Source organism: Trichoderma asperellum, chromosome 2 (genome assembly GCF_020647865.1).
Source record: "Trichoderma asperellum chromosome 2, complete sequence".
NCBI classification, from domain to species: Eukaryota; Fungi; Ascomycota; class Sordariomycetes; order Hypocreales; family Hypocreaceae; genus Trichoderma; species Trichoderma asperellum.
In genome coordinates this window covers 4,597,367-4,623,709 of record NC_089416.1, presented here as the reverse complement: position 1 = coordinate 4,623,709, position 26,343 = coordinate 4,597,367, and the positions used below count along the sequence as shown (strand labels likewise).

The 26,343-nt window shown below is 49.0% G+C and overlaps 6 protein-coding genes and 1 non-coding gene across 7 annotated transcripts; 4 read left to right on the top strand and 3 right to left on the bottom strand.

The window, feature by feature from the left end:
* Window positions 1-248: 248 nt before the first annotated feature.
* On the bottom strand, window positions 249-885 carry TrAFT101_003824 (uncharacterized protein; the record flags this gene model as incomplete). The annotated part of the gene is made up of 2 exons (XM_066127002.1): window positions 249-277; window positions 357-885. A coding segment is annotated over one exon (294 nt), but the record flags the coding sequence as incomplete, so codon positions are not given.
* A 4,099-nt stretch (window positions 886-4,984) lies between these two features.
* TrAFT101_003823 (uncharacterized protein) lies at window positions 4,985-7,606 on the top strand (the record flags this gene model as incomplete). Its single annotated transcript, XM_066127001.1, has 2 exons — window positions 4,985-5,072; window positions 7,437-7,606. 2 exons carry the CDS (start codon window positions 4,985-4,987, stop codon window positions 7,604-7,606), a joined length of 258 nt encoding a protein of 85 aa, XP_065983109.1.
* Window positions 7,607-8,701: 1,095 nt separating this feature from the next.
* Window positions 8,702-9,962, bottom strand: TrAFT101_003822 (uncharacterized protein; the record flags this gene model as incomplete). Its single annotated transcript, XM_024909282.1, has 4 exons — window positions 8,702-8,829; window positions 8,897-9,336; window positions 9,398-9,602; window positions 9,677-9,962. The coding sequence occupies 4 exons, from the start codon at window positions 9,960-9,962 to the stop codon at window positions 8,702-8,704; spliced, it is 1,059 nt and encodes a 352-aa protein (XP_024766410.1).
* Window positions 9,963-17,296: 7,334 nt separating this feature from the next.
* TrAFT101_003821 (uncharacterized protein) lies at window positions 17,297-17,567 on the top strand (the record flags this gene model as incomplete). The annotated part of the gene is made up of 2 exons (XM_066127000.1): window positions 17,297-17,386; window positions 17,487-17,567. 2 exons carry the CDS (start codon window positions 17,297-17,299, stop codon window positions 17,565-17,567), a joined length of 171 nt encoding a protein of 56 aa, XP_065983108.1.
* A 1,631-nt stretch (window positions 17,568-19,198) lies between these two features.
* Window positions 19,199-19,898, top strand: TrAFT101_003820 (uncharacterized protein; the record flags this gene model as incomplete). Its single annotated transcript, XM_066126999.1, has 4 exons — window positions 19,199-19,271; window positions 19,363-19,447; window positions 19,742-19,782; window positions 19,840-19,898. The coding sequence occupies 4 exons, from the start codon at window positions 19,199-19,201 to the stop codon at window positions 19,896-19,898; spliced, it is 258 nt and encodes an 85-aa protein (XP_065983107.1).
* Window positions 19,899-21,218: 1,320 nt separating this feature from the next.
* TrAFT101_003819 lies at window positions 21,219-21,301 on the top strand. Its single transcript has one exon. It is a non-coding gene; the product is annotated as a tRNA-Thr (tRNA).
* A 762-nt stretch (window positions 21,302-22,063) lies between these two features.
* On the bottom strand, window positions 22,064-26,270 carry PRP10 (U2 snRNP component prp10). Its single transcript, XM_024907312.2, has one exon. It carries the CDS (start codon window positions 26,163-26,165, stop codon window positions 22,509-22,511), a length of 3,657 nt encoding a protein of 1,218 aa, XP_024766414.1. The 5' UTR covers window positions 26,166-26,270; the 3' UTR covers window positions 22,064-22,508.
* Between the last annotated feature and the right edge of the window lie 73 nt (window positions 26,271-26,343).

The following is a 26,343-nucleotide window of genomic DNA, read 5'->3' as shown; positions in this document are numbered from 1 at the left end:
TACGGAAATAGAACTGACATACTTGTATATTCTTGATTTACTGTTTGTACCGCTAAAATGATAAATTGCTTGGCAGTTGTTAAAATGACCGAGATGAAGTGAAAGGGATGAAATGACGCCATTTGAATAGGCCTCCAAGACTTATGTTCACCTGTGGCAGTTACTACGTTGCAAGAGCCATCGTATTTTCTCCAAGTAATTTCTTCACGTGTCACTTGAGATATCATTGTGGTTTCATTATCGCTGGCGCCAAGCATCTTCATTTCATGTGCATCACCTGAGACGACTTTACGTTAGCCAACCTACTAACATCGAGGCTAAGTATGGAAACACTTGAAGAGACTGGAGAGGAGTACCTATATAGATTAATCAATTAGCCAAAAGCGGATGGTAATCTCAAACAAGATGGCTAAGCCCGGGATTTGATGCCCATCTGCCTCTCTGGGCAATAGTAGTAGCTGCGGCAATATACTTGGTAATTTATCTCCACGGCAATACATCAAGTACACCTCCACGATATTATATGATTACTTCAATTCTAGAAAGCTTATGCTGGCGGGTCTCCTCAAGTCTTCTTTTTTCCAACCCATGTTATTTTTGCCAGGGGAGGGATGATGCTTCAATCCTAGTTCCGCACTTTGCAAGGTGATGAAGAATGAAAAAAGAAGAAGAAGAAGGATCAACCCTGGTGAGATCTAACGGTGTCAGCCAGCTAGGGTGTTTGCTAGATAGTAGTGCAGATTTGAAGCCGCTCGTCGGCCGCCTGTGCGAATATCTCCGGCTGTCATCAAACAGCGACATATTATTTTCTGCTCTAGCCAGGGGAGTGCCTTGTCTGGGCCTGTATCTTCCAATTTGGTTCCTAGATACGGGTGCGCCCCGGACCTACCGAAAGGGGCGAAGCAGTTTTAGAAAGGAAAAAAAAAAAAAAAAGGAAAGAAAAAAGAGCAGGGGTCATGGGAGGCGCGCCGAGTCCGGGACTGACTGGTTAATATGGGGTATATTTCCGCTTATAATGTAGACGGGAACTTGGGAATTTCGATTCTTAGTAAGAAACGAGACCAGAGAGATAGATATCTACACGAGAGAAGTGTGTGTATGGAAGCATGCATGCATGTAGGCTTTCTAAAATGTGACAAGAGAAGTGGTGCTAATAGCGGAACGTTGCGATGCCCACTTTTTCTGATACGAGACACAAAGCAAAGATGGAGATGATACAGACCTCTGACCTGTTGGTAAGACTCGCTCGGACGATGATTGTGGAAAATCAGGTTATTCTTGTCTCAACAATGCTGTCAAAAGGGGAGGAGGGCGAGGTTGATCAGACAAAGTAAGCATAGACTAGTTCTTGTCTTCACCAAAAGTAAATAGTTGCCATAAAGGAGGCAGCAACAATGCACGGCTAAACAATTAAGACACCATTGCCAGGAAGATTATTGCACCAACGACGGCACTCTAACACGGTAATTGACAAAGCAGAGCTATTTCAAACCAAATGTAATTACGCATGCGACGAGTGGTGCGAAAATAGCAAAAATACGGGCAAGCAGTCCCCATGCTTGGCGTGTTACAGATTTTATTTTTAGCCGCCATGGAGAAGATTAAACGGTACCGAGGGACGGGCCACGCAATCTACAGAGTAGTATGTGCATGTATCTGCACCAAAACAACCGAGGATAATCAATCACTGCAGGTTCCAAAACAGAAGAGAGCAAGAAGATGTCCTATGTTTTGGAATATTCTTTGGAATGCTGCACTGTGTCGTTGAAAAAATACGACATACTGTCCAATACAGTGTGCGCTTGTGTATCAAAGCGCTCGCCGATTCCATCTTTGTCTTATTATGAAACGAGCAAATGATGGGTGGCGGCTTGGGACAAGGGAGCGGGAAATTCAGCCGAAAAGAAAGAAGACAAAAAATTAAGATAAAAAAGATAAAATAAATAAAATAAAATAAAATAACGTTTTTTTTCTTTGTATACACAACCCACCGTCACAATATCAAAAGCAATTGTACTGAGTCGTTCGTTACCCTTGTGGATGAGAGGGACAAACTACAAGAATGCCCTCTTTTTTCTTCGAGCACGTTTTCGAAACCTTCGAAACGGCGCCACACAATCATCGGGTGGGTTGATTGGTTACCAGGTTAAAAAAAAAAAACGCACAGCCAGTTGAATCCGTAGCAACAAGGAACGAAGCGAAATGGCTTGAACAGCCACTGAGTGCGTGGCTTCTACCCGCCTCGTACTAAACCAGCATAAACGCCTGAAAGCGTAGTGACAACCCGCCAAGACTGGACGCGTCAGTGGCAACGCCCTGGCACATGGGAGAGGCGCCGTTTGAGCTAAAAGAAACCTGCGACTCTGCCAAACTACAGTATATCGTTGGCTTCGACTTCTCCATCCAGACGAGACGCCTTCGCTAGGGGGACTGAGCCGGCTGGCTAGCGGGCCCAGCAGGCGCTGTGGCACTGGGAAAATACAGCGCATGCCAGTGCCTGTCTGCCTGCGCTGGAGCTCTGGTGGAGCTGTGCAACTCGCAAAGTTAGGAAGTACCGCACTCCAGCTTGTAGCGCATGTACCTCTCCATCTGGGGCTTCTTCAGGGTCGCACTGTGCGCAGGCCCCGCAGGTACTTGCGATACTTTGTTGGCACGTTTTCGGGAATCTGCTTAGCTGGACGGCGCGCGGACACAGTGCATGTGCGCTGTCACATATTTAATATACGGGTTTAATTTTTGTAATATCCTACGAGGGGCGGTTTCGCAGCCGCATCGGCCAGCGCATAAGACAGGCAGATCTGAAATGCATAAAGGGGAAGCTAGCAGGTATCTTAATTGAAAAAGAAAGGGCGTTCCGAGAGCTGGGACGGGAGGGGGGAGTGTAGAGATTCATGCATCCTGCAGATTTACAGCACTGTGCTATGCCATACACACCACGCCCTCAAGCATGTACTGTATAGCATCGTGGTAGCTGTAAATTCTTGGTACCTATTTTTCTCATAGAACAAGACAAACCGCAATCCTCAGCGCCGCTCACAACCAAGCACACACAAAAGTCTTTCCGAGACCCGCAGCGAGATGCGTCCCCCAGCGAAGCGCAATCCTGCAATGAAGAAAACCGCCCAATGACGGCGCCATAGAATGACGTTTCGGGGTCCATACTATGTGGGGTCGCCTTAGCGCGCATGCAGAGACCCTTGTGCCGCAGCCGCTGACGTCAATTGCTCCATCCACATCCTTTCGGCAGGGAAAGAAGCACCACAAGGCGCACCTTCTGTGTTTGGATGCTGTCCTGCTTTGGGCTGCTAGTGAGGGCCAGAGAAGGAACAAAAAAAAAAAAAAAAAAAGGTTAGAGGAGATGCCCAACTTCCAACTGGATGAAAATCCGGTTTTTTATTTTGATTTTTTGGAGAGCCGTTTTTCTCATTTGCTCCTTGCTTCTTTGTGGTGTCCCGTTATCTTGTGGAGAAGTACCACGTATACGCTACTTTTTGTTAAAGGGATTTGAGAAGAGGCATCCACAGAGACGACGGAGAAATGCATTAGTATATTGCTGTAGTTGGTGTTATTGTACATGTACAGCGGTTAAAATGCCTGCTAGAAACACGATATCAAAAAGAAAAAGAAAAAGGCCCACCGTGCCTCGGCATCAACCAGCTCGTGTTTTTGTTTTCTCTTTAAACCATTTAAGCTATTTCCTCGTTTCTTCCACCCCCTCCCCTCTAATATAATACTAACCGCAAACAGGCCGCCAGCAGCAAACCAGACAGCAAATAACCGCATTAACCCAGATGGATAACGACGATCCGATGCGATCCGATGCATCTTATTATGCTCATCCCCTGAACAAAGGGAAAGGGAAAAAAAACCACCGCCTTGCCCCCTCCCCTGATTTGGCTTCCCCCGTTTTTTTTTTTTTAAAATTCCCACTTCCCCTTTCGCGGTAGCACGGCTTTAAGAAAAAATCTTGGGTAAGAGAAAAGAAAAAAAAAAAAGCAGCACTAAAAACAATGAAAACGGAAACTGTCGGTGTATAATTGGCCATCATCCACTAAAGGGAAAAAAAAAAAAAAAAGATGGAGAGAGTCGCTGCTAGCACTTACTTGTATGTACATCTTCTCTATACATAGATACATGCTTACTCATGGAACCTCCCTACCTAAGTAGGTATTAATCTACATACATTAGTACTAATGTACAAGTAATCATTATCAGCGCTATATGTGCAAGCATCGTAAACCGCCCAGACAGGAAGGTTGTATCAGCTATTCAACCATTTCCGCGTCTTTTCTGTCCTGGTCAAAGCGGGAGGCAACGAAAGAAGCTTTTTAGGCCCACACTCCGTTAAATGCTTGATTCTCTTAACGTTTTACTTCAAATCTCGCCGTACCCAGTTCTTTCTCAGCCTTTCGACAAGGGTGATGCTAGTAACCCGTAGATTGGCCCAAGTAATGTGTACATACATACATACAATAACCTACTATACCTACCACTGTTTACTTTATACCTTACTTGTGCCATGACACCCTTGGCCGGCCGCCCATTCTCCTCTTCCAGTGACATTCATTTCGTCACAGCCGGAGACGCAACAAGAAGTTTTCGCCTTCCTTTCGGGGCATGCAGCGGAGAATTTTCATCGTATTCCTTAGCACTACGTTCCTCTTCAAGTAGGGCAAAAGGTAGCAGCCGTTGCAGCTGAGAGCGCCATTGCCGATAATCTCTAGCACTTTACAGAAGGTAGTAATTTCGAGTACGAGGCTTTTTCATTATCAAAGTCCCCAAGTGAGACCTCGTAGCCGTGCGAATACTCGTATGATATACGTACGAGTATAGGACCTGTGGTAGCCCTCAATTTTTGTGGCCAGCCATGGTGCTTAGCGGCTTCTAGCTCTCTCTCGCTGCAGCAACGCCACTAATTCGATATGAGAAAAGCCCGCAAAACGGCTGTTCGCTTACAAGCCATCTATATACATAATCCTCCAATATGTCCTCCGAGAAGATAATAAGATTAAAGATACCTGGTCAAGACCTCTTCATCACTTGGCATCACCAGACGTCACCTCGCGGCCAGGGTGCGAGAACCTGCAAAATAGCCCCCTTTTTCGGCCTGGTATACATGCAGCGTATACAGTAGCAGGCCGCCGACGAAAGCTTGTTTTAATCGCACGCCCCCTGATCCCTGCTCACTTGCTTCTCCAACAAGGTTGTAGCCCACACCAACCACCTTTGGGAGAAACACTGTATACTCCTTGCCCTGTCTTTTGATTCCAGTGCAGTATGCTTTGCGCACCTTGCAGTGTGTAGGTAGCTTGCTGTCCCCCCCCTGGTTGTAACTATTTGATAGCATTTCCCGTGATGGATGTCTTGTATCAATTCATTATAATGGTACACTCATGCGGGTGACAAATCTGTGCGCCGATGCGTGCTTCCTTGGAGAGAATACGCTGTAATCGGCCGCTGTACAGAATACCCAACCCGAAGAAAATAAACAAAGGAAAAAAAAAGCCCCTTCCATTGAAAGGGAAAAGTTATATATATTCTCCGATTATTTATTTTTTCAATTAACACCGAGAGCGAAGAGAAAGAAGTTACTATAATGTACTATAAGAAAACTCGTCGCTTAACAGTCCCCAAAAAGGAAATTCCGTTTTGCCATTCCCGCTACCAAAGAAAATTCTCTAAACGCCACGCCAAAAAAATAAAGTGCATATATCAAACGCCACCTTCATGGTGGCTGGTTTTTCAAAGGGCAGTAACCGGATTTTCAAAACGGTGACGGCATCATTGTTTTCTCTTTCGTTTTCTAGTAACGTTTGGAACTTTGGTTCGACCCAGCACATTTTTTTTTTTGTTTTACTCTGGACCACCTAGTATTAGTGTTGAACAGGGCCCTCGAGGCTGAGCTAACCTCACATCATCGTGAGAAGACGGCGTCACAATACCAAAAAAAACGTATAACGTTTGTTAAAAGCGCATCATAACGTCGTAACGCCACGCACGTTCGAAAGAAAAGCCCAACTCTTCCCATCACCGGCTGAAATCAAAATAGACGGGGCATCGCGATCCTCATCCAGAATAGTTGTGAACCAACTCCCTCTCACCGCAGGACCATCATCTGCTCATGCCCGTCATCATACATAATCTGGGTTATACTAGTAGTAGCTCCTCCCACCTTCACTGTAAACAGCAGTATCATATGCCCCCCCAATGTTGTGTGTGTGTGTGTGTGTGTGTGTGTGCTGTTCCTACCGCGGCTCAGCAAAAGCAAAGCCTCTCTCTGGCCGATATCCGTTTAGACTATGCAGCATGTACTACATCAGCCCTCAAGGGCAGCATTGCCTAAATCCAATTCTGGCCTTCTCCTCTGCATATCACCACCCGAAAAGGCATTTCTCCTCCCCAACCCAAAGGACGGGAGATATACATAGTCATCATACCCCATTTCTAGCCGTAGAACCCAGGTATCTTGACAATCAGCGCATCTGCAAACAGCAGCATCTGCCGTTCCATAAACAGAGTATAAAACGCCATTGTCGATCCTTTACAAATCTGGTCCCGTCTTTCTTTCTTTTTTCCCCTCTCTTCACTCCTCCTCGTCACGTTCAAAAAGAGCAGCGTCCTCGTGGCACCGTCCAACCGCCGTATCTCGATATCACCACACCTTCTTTCAAACACACTTGCAGGTACTATAAAGAAGACAAAAACAAAATTCGCTATACCCACCACACCCAAAGTTCCTAGTATTATCAAAAACGGAAGAGGCGATCAACGGGTTTCCGGAAAAGAAATCCGCCACCCTCGCTTCGCTTCAGCCGCCAGATAACCCCATGCCGCCCCCAAAAACGGACCTCTTTTCTTGTCCAATATCCCATCCATACAACCCATTTGCTATTCCCATCACCCTTGCATATAATCTCCAATTTTTTGGCTTGGCGGAATGTAGCCAAGTAACAACTTTCTCAAACCCCACAAAGCTTGTCCGGTCTTGACAACATTTGCTTGGGTCCCTCCTATCCCATAACCAGCAATGATATTCGGTTCTGAAACGCGCGTTCTATTCCAGGTTGAGGAAATGATCGTCCTCTGAACAACTCGTGCTCTTCTCAATGCATCCAAAAATCATTATACACTCAAGTAATTTCATATATTGGTCAACAAGTCCTGCTAGTAGTATTAGCTTCAACTGATATCCCTTACACAATCTCCATGATAGCTAGCTATCAGGTGATTGCTAAAAGGAGAGAAGCTAGAAAAAGGAGAGAAAATTTCAAATCAGTCCATCGCCATCCATGCTCCATTCCACTTACATATCGCGTATGCATGTTCTCCTTTTTCCACTTTTTTCCTCCGCGTAGGGTAAATTCAGCTCTAGCTTGCAAACATACCATAGACAGAGAGAGGAACGAGAGAGAGCTTACATGTAAGCGCGAAGCTAGGCAGCTGCCAGTTCCCCAGGGACGAATGCTTCTCCCGCACGTTATGTGTCGATTCCGTCGGCTGTCAATACGAAAAATCGCAAGAGAAGCCCGTGATCACATATGATTCGGCGCCTCCGCCAAACCTCACCCGCCTGTTTGGGACATCCTCGCCGGGATCGTCGTCGTAAGAAGCCCAGGTGTGCTCTGTTACCGGTTTCCACCTCTCCTTAACTACTACTCTTCGCAACTCTTGCTGTACCATGAGTCGTGTGAAAGTAGCTGGCCCAGTGATCGGCAGGGACCATGCACTATTGTGTTCTGTCGATAAACATACCTACTCAAAAGAGCTTCAAGACATATAGCTCACAACAAGGGGGAACAGGAGAGAAAACGTGGGTGAGAATGAATTTCATGTATTCATCAATAGACTCACAGTGCTATCGAATGGGTATATCGTCACCGCGAAATGAGGCCTATTTATACAATACTAAACAAGAGCGAAAAAGCCGCACAGTTGCCATCTTTTCCATCCCACCTACTTGTGCCGATGATATCAAGCCCCAAGTTACTTCCATCCGCAATGGGTAATGAAAGGCTGGCGAGGATGGACGCAGCACCAATTCCATGCTGAGAAAGAAAAAATCCCTTTGAGTAAAAGTGCCCCACAGCCAAAACGCCAGACTGGAAAGACTCGTGTATCCCATCGTTCCAGGAGATTCGTAGCCCAAAAAAAGAGTCGCCATTCCAGCAAGCAACCAAGGTAGAAAAAAATTGAAATGAAAACGAAAATGACAGAAAAAAAAAAAAGAAATGAGATAAGGAAAATATAAGTAAAGGAAAAAGAAACGAAACAGTTGAAAACATCACATCAGCCAAAGAGGCCCCTTGATGTGATCCCGCAATGCAACGCACTGGTATCCCTGACAAGTGTGAAAATTCATGTGCATAGCCGTACCATCTCTTGAAAAAAAGAAAAAAATCCCCTTCCTAACCTCTGAATTCTTTTGGATCCGCATCCTCTAATTTGGTGTCGTGAGATGAAGTCGTAGTCTGAGTATTGTACCAATTAAATCTTTAGTAATGATAGTCGATTTTTCAACTCCCATGCTCCCGCAGCTACATCTCATGCATCTTCTATGCTGCTACAGATGGTTCATGCGCGGGAGGTGGTGATTTGAAAAAAATTGTTGAAGGTTTGGCCTCACAAAGGCCGCAGTCATAAAAGAGTATTAATACAGCCGGAATCAATCAATAGATCCGGTTCTGGAGGGTAAAGGCCAGATTTAATCTGAGTGGTGATCTTCCGAACCAGCCTCAGATCGTGCGTCGCCTCTGTGGACTTTTCGGTGACGTCGAAGGTTTGAGACGACCGAGAAGTGGCGACCACAGCCCTCAACTTCGCAGGCAAATGCTGATAATGTTCATTAGCCAATGTGTATCCAGAACAATCTTTTTTTTTTTTTTTTTCAAATACTTACGCTTTTCGCCAGTGTGGCTGTACATGTGAGTCTGCAGTGAGCTTGGTCGTGTGAACCGCTTGTCACAAACCTTGCACTTGTGCTTCTTCTGGGTGCTGGATGAGACCTTTGAGCTGAATTGGCCCATCATGGATTGGGGCGCGGGAGGGACTGAAGATGACATCATGCCCTGAGGTCGAGGCAGTGTCCTTGAGCCGACAGATTCGATATCTGAGCCGGCAGTAGAGTAGTCAGAGACAGAATCTCCATAATAAGAGCTGAAATTGCCAGACGACGAGATGGAGGAGCTAGTCGAATGAGTAGACGGGAAGCCGTATGAGTCTACGGAAGTTCGGTCGCGGGTGCCATAGATGTTTCTGGGTGTCTCTTGGCTCATGGCCAGCATGCCGTGGCTTGCATCAAGAGCTTCAGCAAAGCCTCTTCGGTCATCAGCATGGACGCTGTTGGGGAAGAAAATGTCAGTCACGTAATTTCATCAGTAGCAAGGAAGGCTTGGCTCACTGTTGAGAAAATCTGCGCGAGGCGTCCGATTCGTGGCCAATGGCACCAAATGCAGGTCGTACATGGGCCGGTGCATAGCCCATGGTGTCGTATGCAGAAGCTGAAGGGGGTGCAAAGTGGCCGTGGACGGGAGAGGCTGTCGTGGCGTAGGTGGCGTCTGCATAGGCAGCAGAAGACGTCTGAAGGCGGTTCATACTGAGGAGATCTGGTGATAAGACAGATGAGCAGCTGTACATGTACATATATATCTGAGCTCAACGAGGAGAGTGAGAAACCTACCAGCTCCGGATGTAGCGACGGGCAATGAGCCATAGGACGGTAAAGGAGGTGCGCTGGTGATAGGAGCGCGCGCGGTGTGAGGCTTGCCCACGAGACTGTGACTGAGAGAGGGTGGCTGCGGTCCGCCAACGTAGAGGCTGTTTCCTGCTACCGCAGCGGTCTGAGAGGCAGAGGGTGACGAGGACCACGGATTTGAAAAGGCCGGTGGCTGGCCGTGAGGAGGGTAGTCAAAGTTCATAACGGGCCCAAATCGCTGCTGCTGCGGTGTGTCCAGCGTCATGGTCATGATGTATGTAGTGAAGATATGCTAGGAGTAGTGCTGGGCTGATCGATGGAGTGTTGTGCAATGTGTGATTTTGACGGTGTTGAGCTGTTGTGGCTGTGAATTTCTCCTTCTCTTCTCTTTGTGTAAGTGATAAACACGAGGTTCAAGGACAAGAGACAGAGCTCTGGGTGATGTGCGTTGCGTGTGGTGTGTTTGCGTGGGAGAGCAAAAAGAAGGTTTGTTGATCAGATGCGGGATCCCGACTAGAAGAATGCCAAGTCGGTAGCACAGTCTAAAATTCAAGAAGATCCCGTCTGGAGTTGGGAGTGATTTGTCGGGAGGACCAAGGTGGGATCAGCGAAGTCTTAAGTGTGTCCTCGGGTCAGTGAATTGACGTGCGTCAGTTTTAGCGGGATGCCAGAGGAGGTCCCAGGTTGGCCTGGTGTGACGACTCTGGCTGTGTGGTCCAAAGTGATCGGCAGGCCAATGTCCCTTTCGTAAAGCCCGAGGCGACAGGGTTGCTGCGATGAAGTAGGGTAATGCTTTTGGCCCTAGGAAGAAGAACCGGCCGGGGTGGGCTGCAGGCTAGTTGAATTAAGTGACGAGCATTTGGGAGAAACCCACAGGGAACCACCAATACTCCGTTATGGAGCTGTGCTATGGCCAAATCGCGGTGGAGAGTATGGAGAAGACGAAGAGGAGACAGGACAGCAGACGCTGCTGGCAGAGTGATAGGGATGACGCTGCTTGGGGAGCAAAGAGGCACGACAAGGACAAAAACAAGTTTGCAGACGACGGCGGGCAGGGGACGAGATTGGGAGTGGGCAGATGCGAATGCGTTTGTGCTGCCCTGGCAGCTAAATGTCTCTGATCGAGGCGATGGGGTCAGATGTCCAGGTATGGGTATGGCCCCAGGTGATTGATTTGTGCTTGTTGTTTCTTTTTTCTTCTTTTTTTTCTCGTTTCTTTTTTTCACTGTCTAGGCAATAAAGGTAGGTAGTGTTGATGACGCTGATGAAGGTGAATGAAGGGCGGGAAACACAAGAGGAGGCAAAAGAGAAATGCCACTTCTATGTATATGTATAGGTAGCCGATGCTGTACTTGTGCTCTGTGGCAAGTTTGAGACAGGGCAGCAGGGCCTGGTGCAGAGGGTTTTCCACAGGTACCTCGAGGTTGTACTCGTTCGTGTACAAGCGGGTATCTAGCTCAGGGAGCAGCAATTGCAATGATGATGAAAGGAATGAAGGCGATTCAGCACCAAAGGGGAAAAAAGAGGAGATTAAATGTGCCACGAGTAAGATGCAAAAGACGAATGCAAGTGGCAGGCAAAAAGCTGATACAAGTGGCAGCAACTTACAAGTATGGACATCGGCCTGGTGTGTACCCGGGCCAGCCCAGCAGGAGCCATGATGTCGACAGCGAGAGACAAGCCAGCCAGCGTGGATCTGAAAGGGGGGTGGAGATGCAATCTGTGGGACTAGGAAGGCACGACCAGAGGGGTGTGGTGGGGGGTGGAGGATTTGGGAGGGAAAGAAGTTAGAAGTTGCCTTGCTCTTTCCAGCGGTACTGTTCTGTGTACCGCTCGTATGTACTCCGTACGCGGCGGTGGGTGCAAGGCGGCCGCGTGCAGCACGGAGTACGAGGGCGCGGCGCATCCCCTGCTGGCATGTGCGTGCCTCGTGTACCTTTTGAGGTTCTGGCATCCGCACTGTCTCACACTGTATACTTCTGCCTCATGCTTGTAGGTAGCCAAAGCAGGGATTGTGCTCAGAGTTGCGGGTGGAGCCAACGACAGAGCGAAAAATGCTTGTTGGTTAAGGCTACGGCAGTTTAACCAGGGGCCTGCAACAGCGACAAGTGCAAGTGGGAGTGGATGATGGTGCTGGGGGGCTTTTGCCGCCACTGCGGAGAGAGAGAGGAGGAGACGGCACTGCGAAGGAGATTTTATGCAGGGGACAGCGCGCGCAGAGCAGGAGCAAGACTGCTGTGCCGAAATGTGCGGGCTATGTATGAGCGTGTACGTGTATTTATCCTACGCACGGTACTTCTTAGGAGATGAGTATAACTGCATATCCAGCAGTGAAAATATCAGATACGTGATTCAATACATCAAGTACATGCTGGGGAGCTGCACACCTTGGAATACAGCTCATTGATGGAAATCATATGGAGGCAAGGTACCGACAGGGAGTAGCTACCTTGAGCTGCTTTGCTAGTACAGGGCGCTAGGCAGCATTGAGATGTGTTTAAAGGACATATTCTTCTCCGCTAGTACCAGAATGGATATGAAAGTTGGCACTTGAATGGCTCTAAACGTTGGAAGTTAAGAACCAGCAAGTAGAGGGAAAGTAAACAAAAATGTATACATACTAGTACGTGAAATATAAATAGGTACTAAGGTAAACAAACAGGGGACAAAGAAGGTTTATAGAATACAGGGAAGAATATCGCCTCCTCTGTACAGGGTATCGGTCGTGTTATGCCTAGTACTTGCAAGTACCAAGTGCTGCATACCGAGACAATAACCGTGCACACTTGTATACGCGCACTTTGGCGGCATGTTTGAGGATTTTCGAGGATGCGACACTGCAAGCAGCAATCTGGCTAGTCGAGTTAGCCTGGCCGTATCGGATAGGGCGCACGCCAGGGTAAGAATGGCACTTTTCAAGCGCTGCGCTGGCTGCCAGAATTCCTCGTACGGAGTACCAGCGGAGTACTCCGTACGGACCCCGTGCGGAACACGGAGCGACGACAGGGGACCAGCCCGGCCCGGTGGGGACACGCTTTTGGCGGCGGACGGCCGGGTGTCGATGCAGTGCAGCCCTGACGTAAAGGCCCCCTCTAGCACGGCATACAGGGGGAGAAACACGGCGGCGTCGACGCCGTCCGGGGTGGGTGGGGGCAGAGACCAAAAGAAAGAGAAGGGGAAACAAAAAGGTTGGACGGCGATTAGAGCGTACGTGATGTGCTGTACGGCAGACAACGAAGGACGCAGCACAGGTAGGGCAGGACGTTTGCTGCTGGCGAGGGAGGCAAGGAAGTGTATGTAGATGGAATCGAGTCACTGAGCAGGTCATGTAGTGTATGGTTTAGTTTCTCATTATTATTCTTGTCGTTCTACCTATTGTTTCGTGTTATTGCAGCCCATCTTCTGAGCAGATCCCAAGTATAGCTCCTCATCGGCAGTTCAAGGGTAAGCTTGAAGCTACACTGGCCTGCATATGCCTGTGGAGGCCGTAGTACATACCTCATACCCTGTAATGAGTGCAGCAACGACGATCGAGTATGGCCACAGCTCAGCTCTGGCGCCCGCATCTGTAGGCAACCACATAACCTGCAGAGCAAGCATTTGTATGTATCTCGACTCTAAAGTAGCTTACATGTGCTACCAGAAATCAAGGCATCAACGGGTATTCTGAGGTGAGAAAACACAGCGGCCTGGCAACACTAACAGCAAACCCTGACGTACGCCTATGACCGTTTGGGTGGATCTCATCACGATAACCTCCACCATCACCACACCACCTCTACTTTTTGCCTGCCTGCTAGCTAGCTGACGCTCTGCCTAGTGCTACAAGTGCTGCCGCCGCCAGAATGCTTCCCCGCGCCAATCTCGACGACTTTAGCATCCTCCCCCCCCCCATGTGTTGATGAGACACAGGGCCAACCAAGGAGATAGAAGCGCCTCTCTCTCTCTCCCCATCGTCCCAGAACGGACGCGGGGCCCATCATCGTCATCTCATCACATTTGCAGCACCCCAAGCAAGTTTTTGGCCCTCTTCTTTCGTCATTATGCTGCGCCTTGGCACGCCTATTTATATTTCAGCCTCGAGAAATACATCACGACCACGCTACATGTGAAACCCAACGCCCGTAACAGCAAACGGCGCCGCGAAGCATATCTCCACCACCGATTTCATCACTGCACTACCAAAGGTCTGTCCTCATCGTTTCGTGCTTTCTATGTTATCCTATCCTGTCTGAGTTTAGACGACGGTAGGGCGACATGAGCCAGGCGCTGTACAACGCCCTCTAGGCGTACTTGTTTTTTTTTGGGCCGTGTTGTATTATAGCATGCTTATCGAAGCAGGCATGTAACGGAATCAAGCCCCTCCCTCCCGTTGCAAAACGGCTCATGTGCTCCATACTATACCTCGGTGCCTCTAATATCTATGACGGCTCATGTGCTACTCGGCATCTCGACATTGCCATCATTAAACTACCTGCCACTACCAGCATACGGGCTGGTGCCAGCGGTTCCAGATGAAATTTAGGTTATGGGATTCGTGGTGGCCAATTTGATGAAATTGCATCCCTGCCAGGCGGATGTGCATCTGAACTCCTATTCGCACGGAAGCCCTCGCCGCTCATAAGTTTTCTGTTGCATCCAATAGCATCAGGATAGTATGAAAATAGTGCATGTATTTCCGTGTGCGTCCACACAGCGATTTCGCCGCTTACATACATGTGCCTCCCTGTTGCAAATGCCCCCGAATAAAAGCCCAGATGGAAGCACAGTGTCTCTACTCCACACTGTCCCCATATACGTCACTTTAGACCCTCTCCCTCCCTGCATCCTGTTTAGGGTTGACGGACAGTGCGCTGGGAGTGGCGCTGACCCAGGGCTGCAGGCTGCCGCCGGGAATAAAAATCGCCTACCAGCTCAAGCTGCTTTGACACACGATACTATGTAGCATGAAATCTAGCTATGACCAACAGAGAAGGCCGACGCAGGAATGCTGGCAGCTGAAACCTCGTACGGAAAATATACTAGGGAGCTAAATTTTAATGGCCAGATGGGGATGATCGTTTTTCTTTCTTTCCTTCCCTTTTTTGGTCCTCAATTCAGCTTTCGACTGGGGCCAGTCATGGGCAAAATCTAGGCAAATGGAAAAAAGGAAAAGGAGAGAGGAAGCTCTCTAAGCTACCAGCAGCTTTGCACATACTGTGCTGGATCCCATGTCTACTGGCTGGCCATCTCCTTACCAGCCGCTTCTCCCGCAATCGGTGTTAACATGACCGCTCCAGGGATTCACAAAAAAAAAAAAAACTGTTCCCGCCGCTACAAGCACTACACTACGAGTACTCCATAGCTGCTAGCCTCCCATCAGAAAGGAAGAAAAAAAAGGAGTCCCCACATTGCGGCAGCTCCATCATTTCGATGCTCCCCCGGCCACTACGCCTGTAGTATGTTGCTTGTCCTTCTCCAAGCACTCGCTAACACATAATCCTAGCCAACAGGGCCCCATATGGTCCGCCAGCCTGGTTGTGGCTGACTTTTGGGCCTTGGGAAACGTCGGTACTAATGTTGCGGCTCAAGATTACATTGTTCACAAGCGCCGAGGGAGGGATACGCAAATAGCCGGTGCTGAACCACAGACTTGCTTAGTGGTAGTAGTGTAATCTAGTGATAGTGTCACATGAGCACTGCTTCAAAAGGTTGGCTGCACAAGAGAAACACCAGCAGGCACCTGTTGAAGCAAGAGAGAAAGAAACGGGAGGCAAGAAGCTTTGCTTGAAAGAAAGAAATGAGGGAAGAAAAGGGGAAGAAAAAAGGCCATATTGCCTTGTACGCCTTGAGTGACATGCCTATGATGCTCTATCAGGTACATGTATCGGCATAGGAATCATTGGTTACCGTACACATATGTACGAGCACTGGTCTCTACCTACCTACGCCAGATACTCCAACCTCTGGGCTAGCCTGTATTCTCGAATGGAAAAACTCGCCTAGCACTCCCTGCTTAAACTCTCTCATATATCTCATTTCAACAGAGGCCGCTAATACCACTACCAAGACGCCCCCAAAAAGCATAATCGCACTCCGCACTCGCACAAACAGCACGAGTAAGGTGGACGAGGCAAGCGTTTACGTTTACTTACACTCGGAAAAACCGCTCCAGGTGATTTGTATTCTGCGCAAGGGAAAAAAGAGCCAAAAAGGTCCGTTACCTGTGGAGACTAGTACCTACTATTCTTCCGCTGTTCGTTTTTAGACTGCTGCTATTACGGCTTTTCCGTTATACTAATAACACCGTCTGATTCTATCTTTAATTAACTTGCGCCTAGGCTGCTAGACCAGGAACACCGTCGTGCTCGTACAGTGTATCAGGTTCGCCATCGAAATGACATGAATCTCAAAATCTTTCCGCTGTCTGCAAAAATATAGTAGACCCCACTGGCCCCAGCTGCTTTGGGACTTCCGTGGGCGAAAAAGAAAAATGCCATTCTGAAGTACCGCTTTAGCGGCCCTTGGCACCTGCCCCCCAGCACCGATGGAGATGGAAGGCAAGCGTGGCAGGTGCTCCCTTGCCAGTTGCCAGTCACAAGAAAGCTCTACGATGTGGTATTTCTCTCTCTCTCTCTCTTTTCTCAGCTTCTCCCTCCCTCCTCTCTCAGCCACTGTGTTGAACATTCCCTCAACGTGTCGCTAATGTGACCTCAAGGTGTGTCCGCCGGTCAAAGTGAGACTCTGGGTGCTGTCTGAAACCGTCAGTAGGCAGATATACGCTCCGAGCACGGCACTGCGTCTTGATCCATGGGCTCTCCGGGTCACACACAAAGTGGCGACGTCCATATTTTACGAGGCCCGCCATGCAACTCCCATGAACCGAGGATTTGGGTGCGGAGGCGGTAGGCCGGATTGGGACATATGAAACGCGCCACTTTGGCTAGAGATCCCTTTTCTCGCTTTTTCTACAAAAGGGTGGCCTTGCTCCACTTCACAGCACAGTGCCATCGGTGTGTGCGAATGCCAGTCGGACTCGAGGACGGAAGAGCAGAGAGCCGCTCGACGTCGGGTTGCCTCTTCAGTTCAATGGCCCCAAGTTGACTCAGTTCACGAGTAGCAAGGGACTAGTGTTCACCGTGTGATGCAAGCAAATGATGAGACTAAGAAAAATCCTAAACGGCCGGCAGCCAGGCGCAAATCTTGTACCTGTTGGAGAAGCCGATACATTCAATCGCCCTCAAGTTGGTGCTGGCTGCAAATCAAATCAGTGCTTTGTTGTCGATTAAGCAGGGAGTGACTGCGCCGAACGAGTCGGCCCTTTGCAGAAACAGGCTGTATCAGCAATAAACAGAATCTATTTGCGTCTGCATGGCGAGGCAAGATGGTCAAATTACAGCAGACAAGCATGCGAAGACGGTGACACGCAATTTACTGTATATTGCCTTACAGTAGTACATGGAGCGAGCAAGCGCTTGAGATTACCAGATACCCGATATATTTGGCGGCGACGATCGTCGCGCCATTACCGGCAGATGAACGGGTGCCGGCTAATGCCACTCCGCCCGCTGCATACGATGGTGGCATCTTTAACCCTCTTCACCAGCTAACCAAACCGTCCTAGGCATGTTTTGGCCACTTGCCGCTATCATCGAAATCTCTGGATCGTTTGTAGAGCACTGGGCAGGCGCCATAGGGATGTTTGGAATTGATGATGTACGATTTTAGTACTGCAACTTCGTATTTTCTTCTTGTCGACCAGATTATCTATGCCTGCATACCGAGTGGGTACTGCTGCTAATTGGAGCATCTCCAGCAGCCATTCAACAGCGACTCTCAGTCCCTAGGGCCGGGGGAAATTACTTTTGGAGACGGAGCTAGTATCCCTCCCCAATGAGCGATAGAGAGTCGGAACCCTAATTAACAGACCGGTGAGCACGCGGACCACGAGGTCGCCGACCAAACAAGGCTGTTGACAATCTGTGCGCTCCCCAGAGCGCAGACGTGCTGCATACTGAATAGAGAGATGGCGTGTGCCCAAGAGTGTGTGTGCGAATACAGCCCGTTTAGAGTGATACTCCGCACAGGTAGGGGAGCACATAGTCCATCCACAATATCTGCTCTATCTTATCCCCCTTTTTGCCGTGTCCCCCTCATTTCGGGTCTTGGTGCTGAAGCACGCAGACGCTATACCACCTCTCCATTGCAAGTGCGTGGGAGCTCTTCATATGGAATACAGTAACAACACAGAATCCTCACAAGGTTTCGTCATTACAAGGGTGGGGAAGACGGGACTTGTATCTATATCGCTTAAGAAAAGCTCCCTCTCCCTTGTGTATTGACTGGCATTGTTGCCGGCACTGCACGGACAAGGTGCTTTGGGGGTACAGTGGTCAGTGTCCCAGCAATCACTGTGTTCATGTCCCCTCTTGCACACGCACACGCAAAAACGCGGCGGAAGCGGCGGAGGAGTACTGCTACTGTACAACGCAGTGCTGGCGACCGGCGGCTGGCTCCGTTGCAGTATGATCTGTAGGAAATACAGAGGTCCTGCTGCTCGCATGCGTACTCAGACGCCTGTGAGTTCACACCGCTCTGGACAGTCTTTACAAATCATCCTGTCAAGCAGCTCAACAATATGTAATATAGGTATAGCTAATCTCGCTTTTACTACAAGAAAGTGACTGCCCACTTTTACTGCGCAGTTCGGGCTCGTTGACCATAGGTCGGGATAGCCAGCGAATACAGAACTGCATGTAGCGCCGTTATTGCACCAGCACCAAATTTTCAGCCTCTACTGTTGTGCAAATAAAGTTGAGTCTAAGGTGGAGAGAGATCAGCCTGCAAACACGTGTGGGAGACTCGTTCGGTGGCTATGATCTTCAGGTTCTTTTTCCCTTGGTGTCCGGCCAAGAAACCAAGAGGCCACGATCAACGTCAGATCTACCTTGACGGGTGTTCTAGAACGGTCCCTTATCGCTGGGCTGCGATACGGTTTTGACACTTGTACAGGGATTCGTTGCGACAATGCAGCAAGTCCTGGCTTTGGGCTGTGTTTCCTCGTGATCTTGAATCGAAAACGGCTCTACCTATATCTCGTTTTCCTCGTCTTCTGTCACACTTGCTTGCAAAGCACTGCGATTTGCAACTTGCGCCCTCACTGACCTGCCCTCGCCTGGTTCAGGGATTACATTCGTGCGGCCTGCATGCTCGGCCAACGACCGACCGCTGCTGCGTATGACGTCAATTCTGCTCCCTGGCTGCGCTCTCACTTCTCACCCGCTGCCCATACTGTGCAGCCGCCCCACGATGCACAGTATGTATTGAGGGTAACGCCAGGCCAGTGCTGTGTCTGTACTCTCAGCACAGTCCGTTGTGTGAGAATGTGTAAAGGCTGTGAGACTGGTGGCATCAGTAGAGTCCTACAAGGGATAGCATCTGTCCACGCATCTGCTATGGAGTGTACAATGAACTTTGAGATAAATATCCCGTGAGCTCAAACCGACGAGCTTCGTTTCTGAAGCAAACATGGCGCTTCAGAGAGAAATGTGCACAGATCTGACCCAAGCCCAACAGTACTTAGATACCCAGGATTATATAGGTGATCTCGCTGTCCTACATTCTAGCTAACCAAAGGGGTCATTTTTCAGATTCTAAATCCATAAGTGATGCTAACACAGGTCAGCTGTTAGATACGGTTCAGCATAGGCACTGCCCATATGGATACATGAATGGCACGCGGTCCTCACCTATGCGAACACAACCGCATGTATACCTGTATGCTTGTACAGTCCGAAGCCACGGCAAAGGAAGCCCAAAAGAGGAGTCAAGATAATATCGCTGAAAGACACCGGGACTTTTCGAAGCGTGGTACGCAGGGTTTACCACTCTGCTTCCGATTCGGACGATATAGGGCAGCGTTGCCGGAGCAAACCATTGTCTTATCCTACTCCCGGGTCCACGGCGAGACATGGCAGCCCCTTTTGGTTGGTCGTTGATTTGCCTTCCAGCAGGCGGATGATTGCTGTTGTGCGACTTTGCTGCTGTTGCGCAAAGGCTCATCCCTCCCAGACTCTTTGACAACATTTGCTCCGCCGCCGTGGCGTTGGGTCGTCCGCTTCCACGACAACGCTGTGCTACTGATAATTTGACCCTCCCCAAAAATCCAGGCCTGCTAACCAATGCCATGGGCTCGGAGAACCTAGGGGGTGAGGAGCCGCGGTACTAGACAACACAGATCCCATGGACGAGCTCGGTAGTATCATATCAAGCAAGACTCGCTCGACTAGGGGCAGTATGTCATTTATCCCTGCGTCCAGAAGCTGGCCATTCCAGCTATCGAGAAAGATGCCAGATGCCGTTGGTTCTTTGGTCGCTTGATTATGGAGCACATGTCATTCCTTTTTTTTTTTTTTTTTTTGCGGCGCCCGTATAGGAAAGGAGAAATCATATCCTTTCCGACATTAGAGTGAAACATTAGAACTTTTGCACAGCCTACATGAACTATCCGCAGACGTGCTTGGCAGTGGTAACTACATGGGGTGCGCAGGATACCATGAGTACGACTTTGCCATGTGTACTGCCTGAGATTTCAGACCCGTTCTTGCACGGCTCAAGATACCCGACCGCCTTTTCTGTTGGTCTTTTCTTTGGTTGAGCTTGTGATTTTGCTGGGGTCATATATACGAAGTGCTTGCACTAATACTAGTATCATCCCACATAGCATCCAGCCAACGAAATCGATTGTGTAAGGGAAATGGCTGCTTGGTTTCTTTGGTGCGAACTCAGACCTGCATATCTAGCTGCACGCACTGCTTATTCTATCGGGGGGGCTGCCGCACACTACTGCACGACGGGGCTACGAATCACCTTTTAACGCATGCATCGCAGCATGCACACTGCGCAGGAGTGGGTTAGTTGTCATTGAGCCAAAGAGAGCGTGAGGGCGAGAAAGCGAAGAAGGACCCGTATGGCGAGAGAGCAAAGATCACTCTTCGATCTTGCGGCAATAGGCTTTTTGTCTTTCTATCTTGGCGGTGTCTTGTGTGTAACATTGTGTGCTTATGTGCATGCATGCATGCATGCATGCATGTCTTGGCTTGGCTTGTTTGTCCTCTTCTTTTGTCAACTCCGCTGGCGTATTTCGTATTTTGTTAGTTTATTGGCAGGCGAAGTCGCAAGGGCTGAGAGAATGAGAATTGCTCATACTTACCATGTAAGTGAGACACTTTTGGGTGAGCGAGCCAAGAGTGACTTAGATGATGCACAGCAGATTAGGCGGACGAGATGGCGACAGCCTGTTCGTCTATGATACAGAGCATTGTGGAACACTCAATCAATTGGCATGAGAGATAAAGACGAGCAATGAGAAGTAGCGTCGACCATTTACTCCCCAGTCTGCTTTGATTTATAGATGCAAGACTGCTGTTGAAGTTTTCGGAACGAAGCCGTAGCCAGAGCGATGGTGCAAAAACGAATGCTTGTTGCAGCAGCAGCAAACGTTTATGAGCTAGCTATGCGGCACCGATCGTCAACTTAGAAGCCTTCAGCCCGCTTGGCTAAGCGGTATAGCGTGTCACTAGTAAACAACTTGACATGACAAGGTGATCAGTTCGACTCTGATAGTGGGCAGCTTTCTTTTTTTGCGTACATTAACAGCGACTTGGATTTCTGTACGTAAAGCTTTTTTTCTTTTTTTCTGGTCTTCATTTTGGATTTGGTCCTCTATCGGCCCGAAATTGACACCAGTCTTTCCTTAGTGTTGCTCTTATACTAGTGAAATTCTCACTTGCGAAAAGGTAGCTCTAGGCAAAATAGAAAGTATATCTATCATATGAAGATGTCATGATATATAAGTGTCTGTACTTATTTTTACTGCTTCGCTTCATTTACTCTACATCTCTCACGTATAAAATTTTCTGATCTATGCAAGTGTCTTCTCTTCTCTTCTCTCTCTCTCTCTCTCTCTCTCTCTCTCTCTCTCTCTCTCTCTCTCTCTCTTTCTTCTTTTACTAGATGGAATGAATGCATCATCCGAGTTTCAGGGTAAGTCCTTGTAGCGACTCTGAAATGTAAATGACGACGATAAACGGCATGCACGAAATATGGATATCCGATGAGACAAAATGAGGCAAGACAAAAACTTTTTGTCTCATGATGTAGTCCGATGGGGGCCGCAAGGTGAGCGAGTTTTACATTCATTCCGAAGAAAACATGTTTTTGCCCGTTTGCGTAGCTGAAATGTCTCGTCCTGAAACGACCCCTTTTGCACTCTTTTGTCAAAAAGGGATGGAAATATGTGTGTATGAACGCCACTTATCTTGTTGCTTCGGCATAAATCATCATGCCAGATGCCAGATGCCAGATGCCAGACGGAGAAAGAAGAGAGAGAGAGAAAGAGAGAGAGAGAGAGAGAGAGAGAAAGAAAGAGAGAGAGAGAGAGAGAGAGAGAGGGGGGAATGTCTGACTAGAACACTGGAAGAGCAAATAGTCCAAGGCAACGAGTTCAAGGTCCGGCTAGCTCGGCAAATCACAAATTCAAAATGCAAAACTTCACTCCAAAACATTGTTGCTATACTGGCGACTTGCATGAACTTGCTATAGGATGAGTCAATAAACACATTCGTCATTTTTTTGGGGGGTAATCTAGCATGAAAAGAACGCCCAACGCATACCACCGTAATCCACTCTTATACATTATTACAATTCAAACAAACGCAAATCATAGTATATCCTCTTTCTCATATCTTTTCCTTAGCAAGGAAGAAAAAAAGAAAAAAAGAAGAGAAACCCCTATTCATTCCATCCAAGCTATTGCTCATATCGTAGTGTAGTCAAACTACAGAATAATGGCCAGTTCTGGTCGGTCCAAAGTCTCATCATCCAAGTTAGGATAGTATGGGACCATGGAATCGGCAGCTGCTACGTAGGCATCGTTGTATAGTCTCCAGTAAGGGGTCCGTACTTTTCTCGCGGGATGAAAGAGTCCAGCCCAGACGTAGTTCATCACTAGACCAGGACCTGCGGCAACTCGAATGGCCTCGATAGCTTCGATGATGCGGTCAATGACGTGAGGGCTTGTCTCGAATAGGTTGGGATAGAGTAAGTTGAGCAGGTGGATCATGGCATCTTCGCACCCAAGGCCAACCACTCCGAGAGCGATGTGCTTGACAACCGAGGCGGCAGTCTGTCGATGAACTTGATCTCGATCGGTAAGGGCATCTTCGAGCAGAGGCGTGACGGCATAGACATAATCCTTTGCCATTTCTCCAATATACTCGAACAGGAAGGATAGAGATTTGAGCACACCGTTTTGGACGTTGAGTTCTGGCACACGATATTCGTTCATTAGGGCTGGAAGCACGGTGAAAGGGGCACAAGTTTCGGCGACGATGCCAATAGCAACAGCAGTGTTGACACGGGACTGTCGCTCTTGCACCCTCAAGTTGTTTAGCAGCGTAGCCAGGACGTCCTGGGGACCAATGGCCTTGGCAATGAAACCGAATGTGTTGTTTGCCGCTCTTCGAATCCCCTTTTTGTGAGCCTTGAGCATGTCAAGAAGCTCAAAGCAAATTCTCATCCACTCGCGAGCATTGACACTCTCAGGACCGCGATCGGCGATACGTCCGACCAGATCGATGGTGTTTTCCTGCACCTTTTCGTGTCTGTTTCGTAGAATAGGGGTCAAGCGAGGGAGCAAGTCCTTGATGGGAGGCTGCATCTGAGAAATACCCACGACCGTGACGATGGACCGGAGGGCTCCTAGAATCGAACCAAGAACCTCAGGATATTCTTCTCCGAGGTACTCATAGAGCACAATGCCCAGCTTGCCCATGAGAGCATCTTCTCCGCACTGCTTCATCACCATGGCGATTCGAGAAATAAGATCTGCTGCCTGCTGACGAACAGTAGCTGATTTGTTGTTCAATCTCCACAGGATTGTGCTGACGATTTGTGGTAGGTACGGTTTACAACGTGCTCCTAGAGCGTTAACGACGGAACCGAAGCCATTGAGCATCACGATATCCTCAACGCTTTGCTCTTGGAACGCATGAAGAATTCCATCAATCAATCGTTCTTCAAGTCGCTCGCCAATATCTGCAGCGCCCAAACTGGCCACAATCTTTTCGACAGTCTCGACTGTCATCTTCCGGTAGGCCTCGCTCTCATCCTTGAGATTGTTGACGATTCTCTCGATAATCTCGCTCACGCCGACCTTCTGGCCAATGTCGACAGTGGTCTCAACCACTTGTCTGTAGTTTCTCTTGTCTAGAGCCATTCGTCGTACCCAGAAACTCTTGAAAAACTCGTCCAAAACATGCTCCTTGAGGTAGCCGGCCGTTACTCCTTCTGTGCCTGCGCATTGAGACACTACCTTCAAGACCACTTTCTTCATCTCTTCATCAGGGGAGGAAAATTCTCGCAGTAGAATCTCCATAATTTGACTAGTATAGTAGTTTGCGTACTCTTCGTCCATGAGAGGAATGATGTATCCCACGGCTTTAAGAAAACCAGCCAATCCTTTCCCTCGCTGTTTGCGAGCACCAGTCCATAGCGGGTTTAGGATATCGTCGAAGCTCTCGATACCGTACGGGTTGGAGGCTTCAGCAAGAGCTGCAATGGCCAAACTGGTGACTGTTCTGACCTTGGTCTGGTCATCGCTAAGATTGGGCGCGATACAATCGACTAGGCCTTTCAAGTGGGGAAGAACTGCACATCCCATAAGGATGGGAATCTGCTGCACAATCTTGACACCAGTATGCCTGGCTTGCCATGACTTCTTGCTACGGCAGACAGCTCTGAGGAAAGGGAGTAAAGCGGGGATGCCGAGGGCAGATGCCACAACAGCAAATGCTCTGGCGGTTGTGTTTCGAACATACTCGTCAACGTGGTCGATATCCGGCCGCATTGTGCTAATCATGGTGGCGAGACCTGCAGCTTTGCTAAGATTGGAAATAATCTCTCGACCTTCGACTCGGGCGTAGTAGTCTTGATCAATCAGCAACGGTTCGATAACAACGAGAATCTTGTGTACATATGGGCGGACCAAATCGTCCAGCTTATAAAGGATTCTGTCGATGACCTTGACAAGCAGATGGCGTTCCTGATCCTCCAAGGTCTTTTCCATCAGAAGAGGGAGAATCTGGTCAAAGAGGGCACCGGCGCCGAACTGCCTTGCATTATCCGTGATCTGTCGAAGAGCCGTCTTTCGCATAGGCGGGGTTCCGTTCTTGATTTTGAGAAGTAGCCTCATAATCTTTCGCTCCTTCAGCTCATCTACACTCAGGGCGTTTTCATCGGAGCCATCTGTCAGCTTGCCAAAGTATGCCATGTCTTCGGGCTTGAAGAACTGTAGGTCTCCGACTCCCGGAATCTCTGCTGGCATTGGTTTTCCACCAAGTGCAACTTGGTCAGGGTCCTGCATCGTGAAGCCAGTCTGGGGTGCAGGAGTCGCCATCAGTTTGTGAGTTGGAGCCCGGACGGGTTCATACCCAGGAGGGGGTTCTAGGATCTTGTAGCCTTCATTCTCGCCAGGCAAGAGCAAATCAAGCTCTTCATCGCTCAGGGGCATATTCCGTCCAGAAATGTCCGTGCCAAAGGTTGTAGGCATTGAAACTGTCTGGGGCTGGTGCATAGGAGTTGCGAGTCCTTGGTTGCCCATCGGCGTTGCGGATGGCGCTTGATCCCATCGCGAGCGTTTCTTGGGAGCTTCCATGGCACCCGGGCCAGGAACGGCCGGCGTCTGATCCCATCGAGACCGCTTAGGTTTTGCCGCCGTTTCATTCTCTTCCTTGGATTCTTCTTCTTCGGCAGGCGTCGAAGACACGTCCCATCTCTTCTTTCGCTTGCGCACCGATGTGACAGCTTCCGTAGAGCCCGCTTCTGCGTTTTCCTTGTCGTGGTCGACGAGTGTCGGTTTCGGTTCATCGCCATCGTCACCATTAGCTGACTTTGATTGGATAGCCCGCCTCACACGCTCCTCCTCACGTTCAAGCTCACGGATCTCCATGATTTCTCGATAGTTCGTCCCATTCTCTGCGGCACCAGCCTGCCTGTTCTCGGCAAAAGGATCGGCTCGAGTCGGCGTGAGCACGCGATTGAACCTTCGCTTCTGATAATCGGTCTCACGGTCAGTGATACGATTACTCTTCTCGCCTTTGCCAGCCAGAATATCGTCTTCCTCGACGCCATCGCCGCGGGCAAACTCGTCAATGATTTCACGGGAAGCTGTGTATTGACCGACGAGTCTACGCGTATTGTCTCCATCCTCCATCTCATCGTCATCTCCCATGGGCAGAGAGGTGTGGTATCCTGCAAACTTATCGGCTTCTTGTCGGTCGTACAGGTCATTATCGGCGCTGTCGGTGAGCCTCTGCTTCGTCGAGTCATTGCGTTGATTCGAGGCTGCCAACGCGCGGGAGCTTTTTGTGGAAGCTGCCGCAGCGTTGCGCTCCTGCTGGAGCCGCTTGATCGTCTCGAAATCGGCATCAGACATCTTGGCTCATCGAACTTCTCGCTTCATCCCGGTTCTAACGTGCTTGAAGTGGTCCCAACGAGATCGCTGCGCATGGAGGTGTGCTGCTGAGAAGGCTGAGGTTCGAATAGGGATTGCAAGCGAAGCTCGAAATTGAAGCGGCAAAAAGTCTACCGCCAGGAAATATTTGTCCGACTTT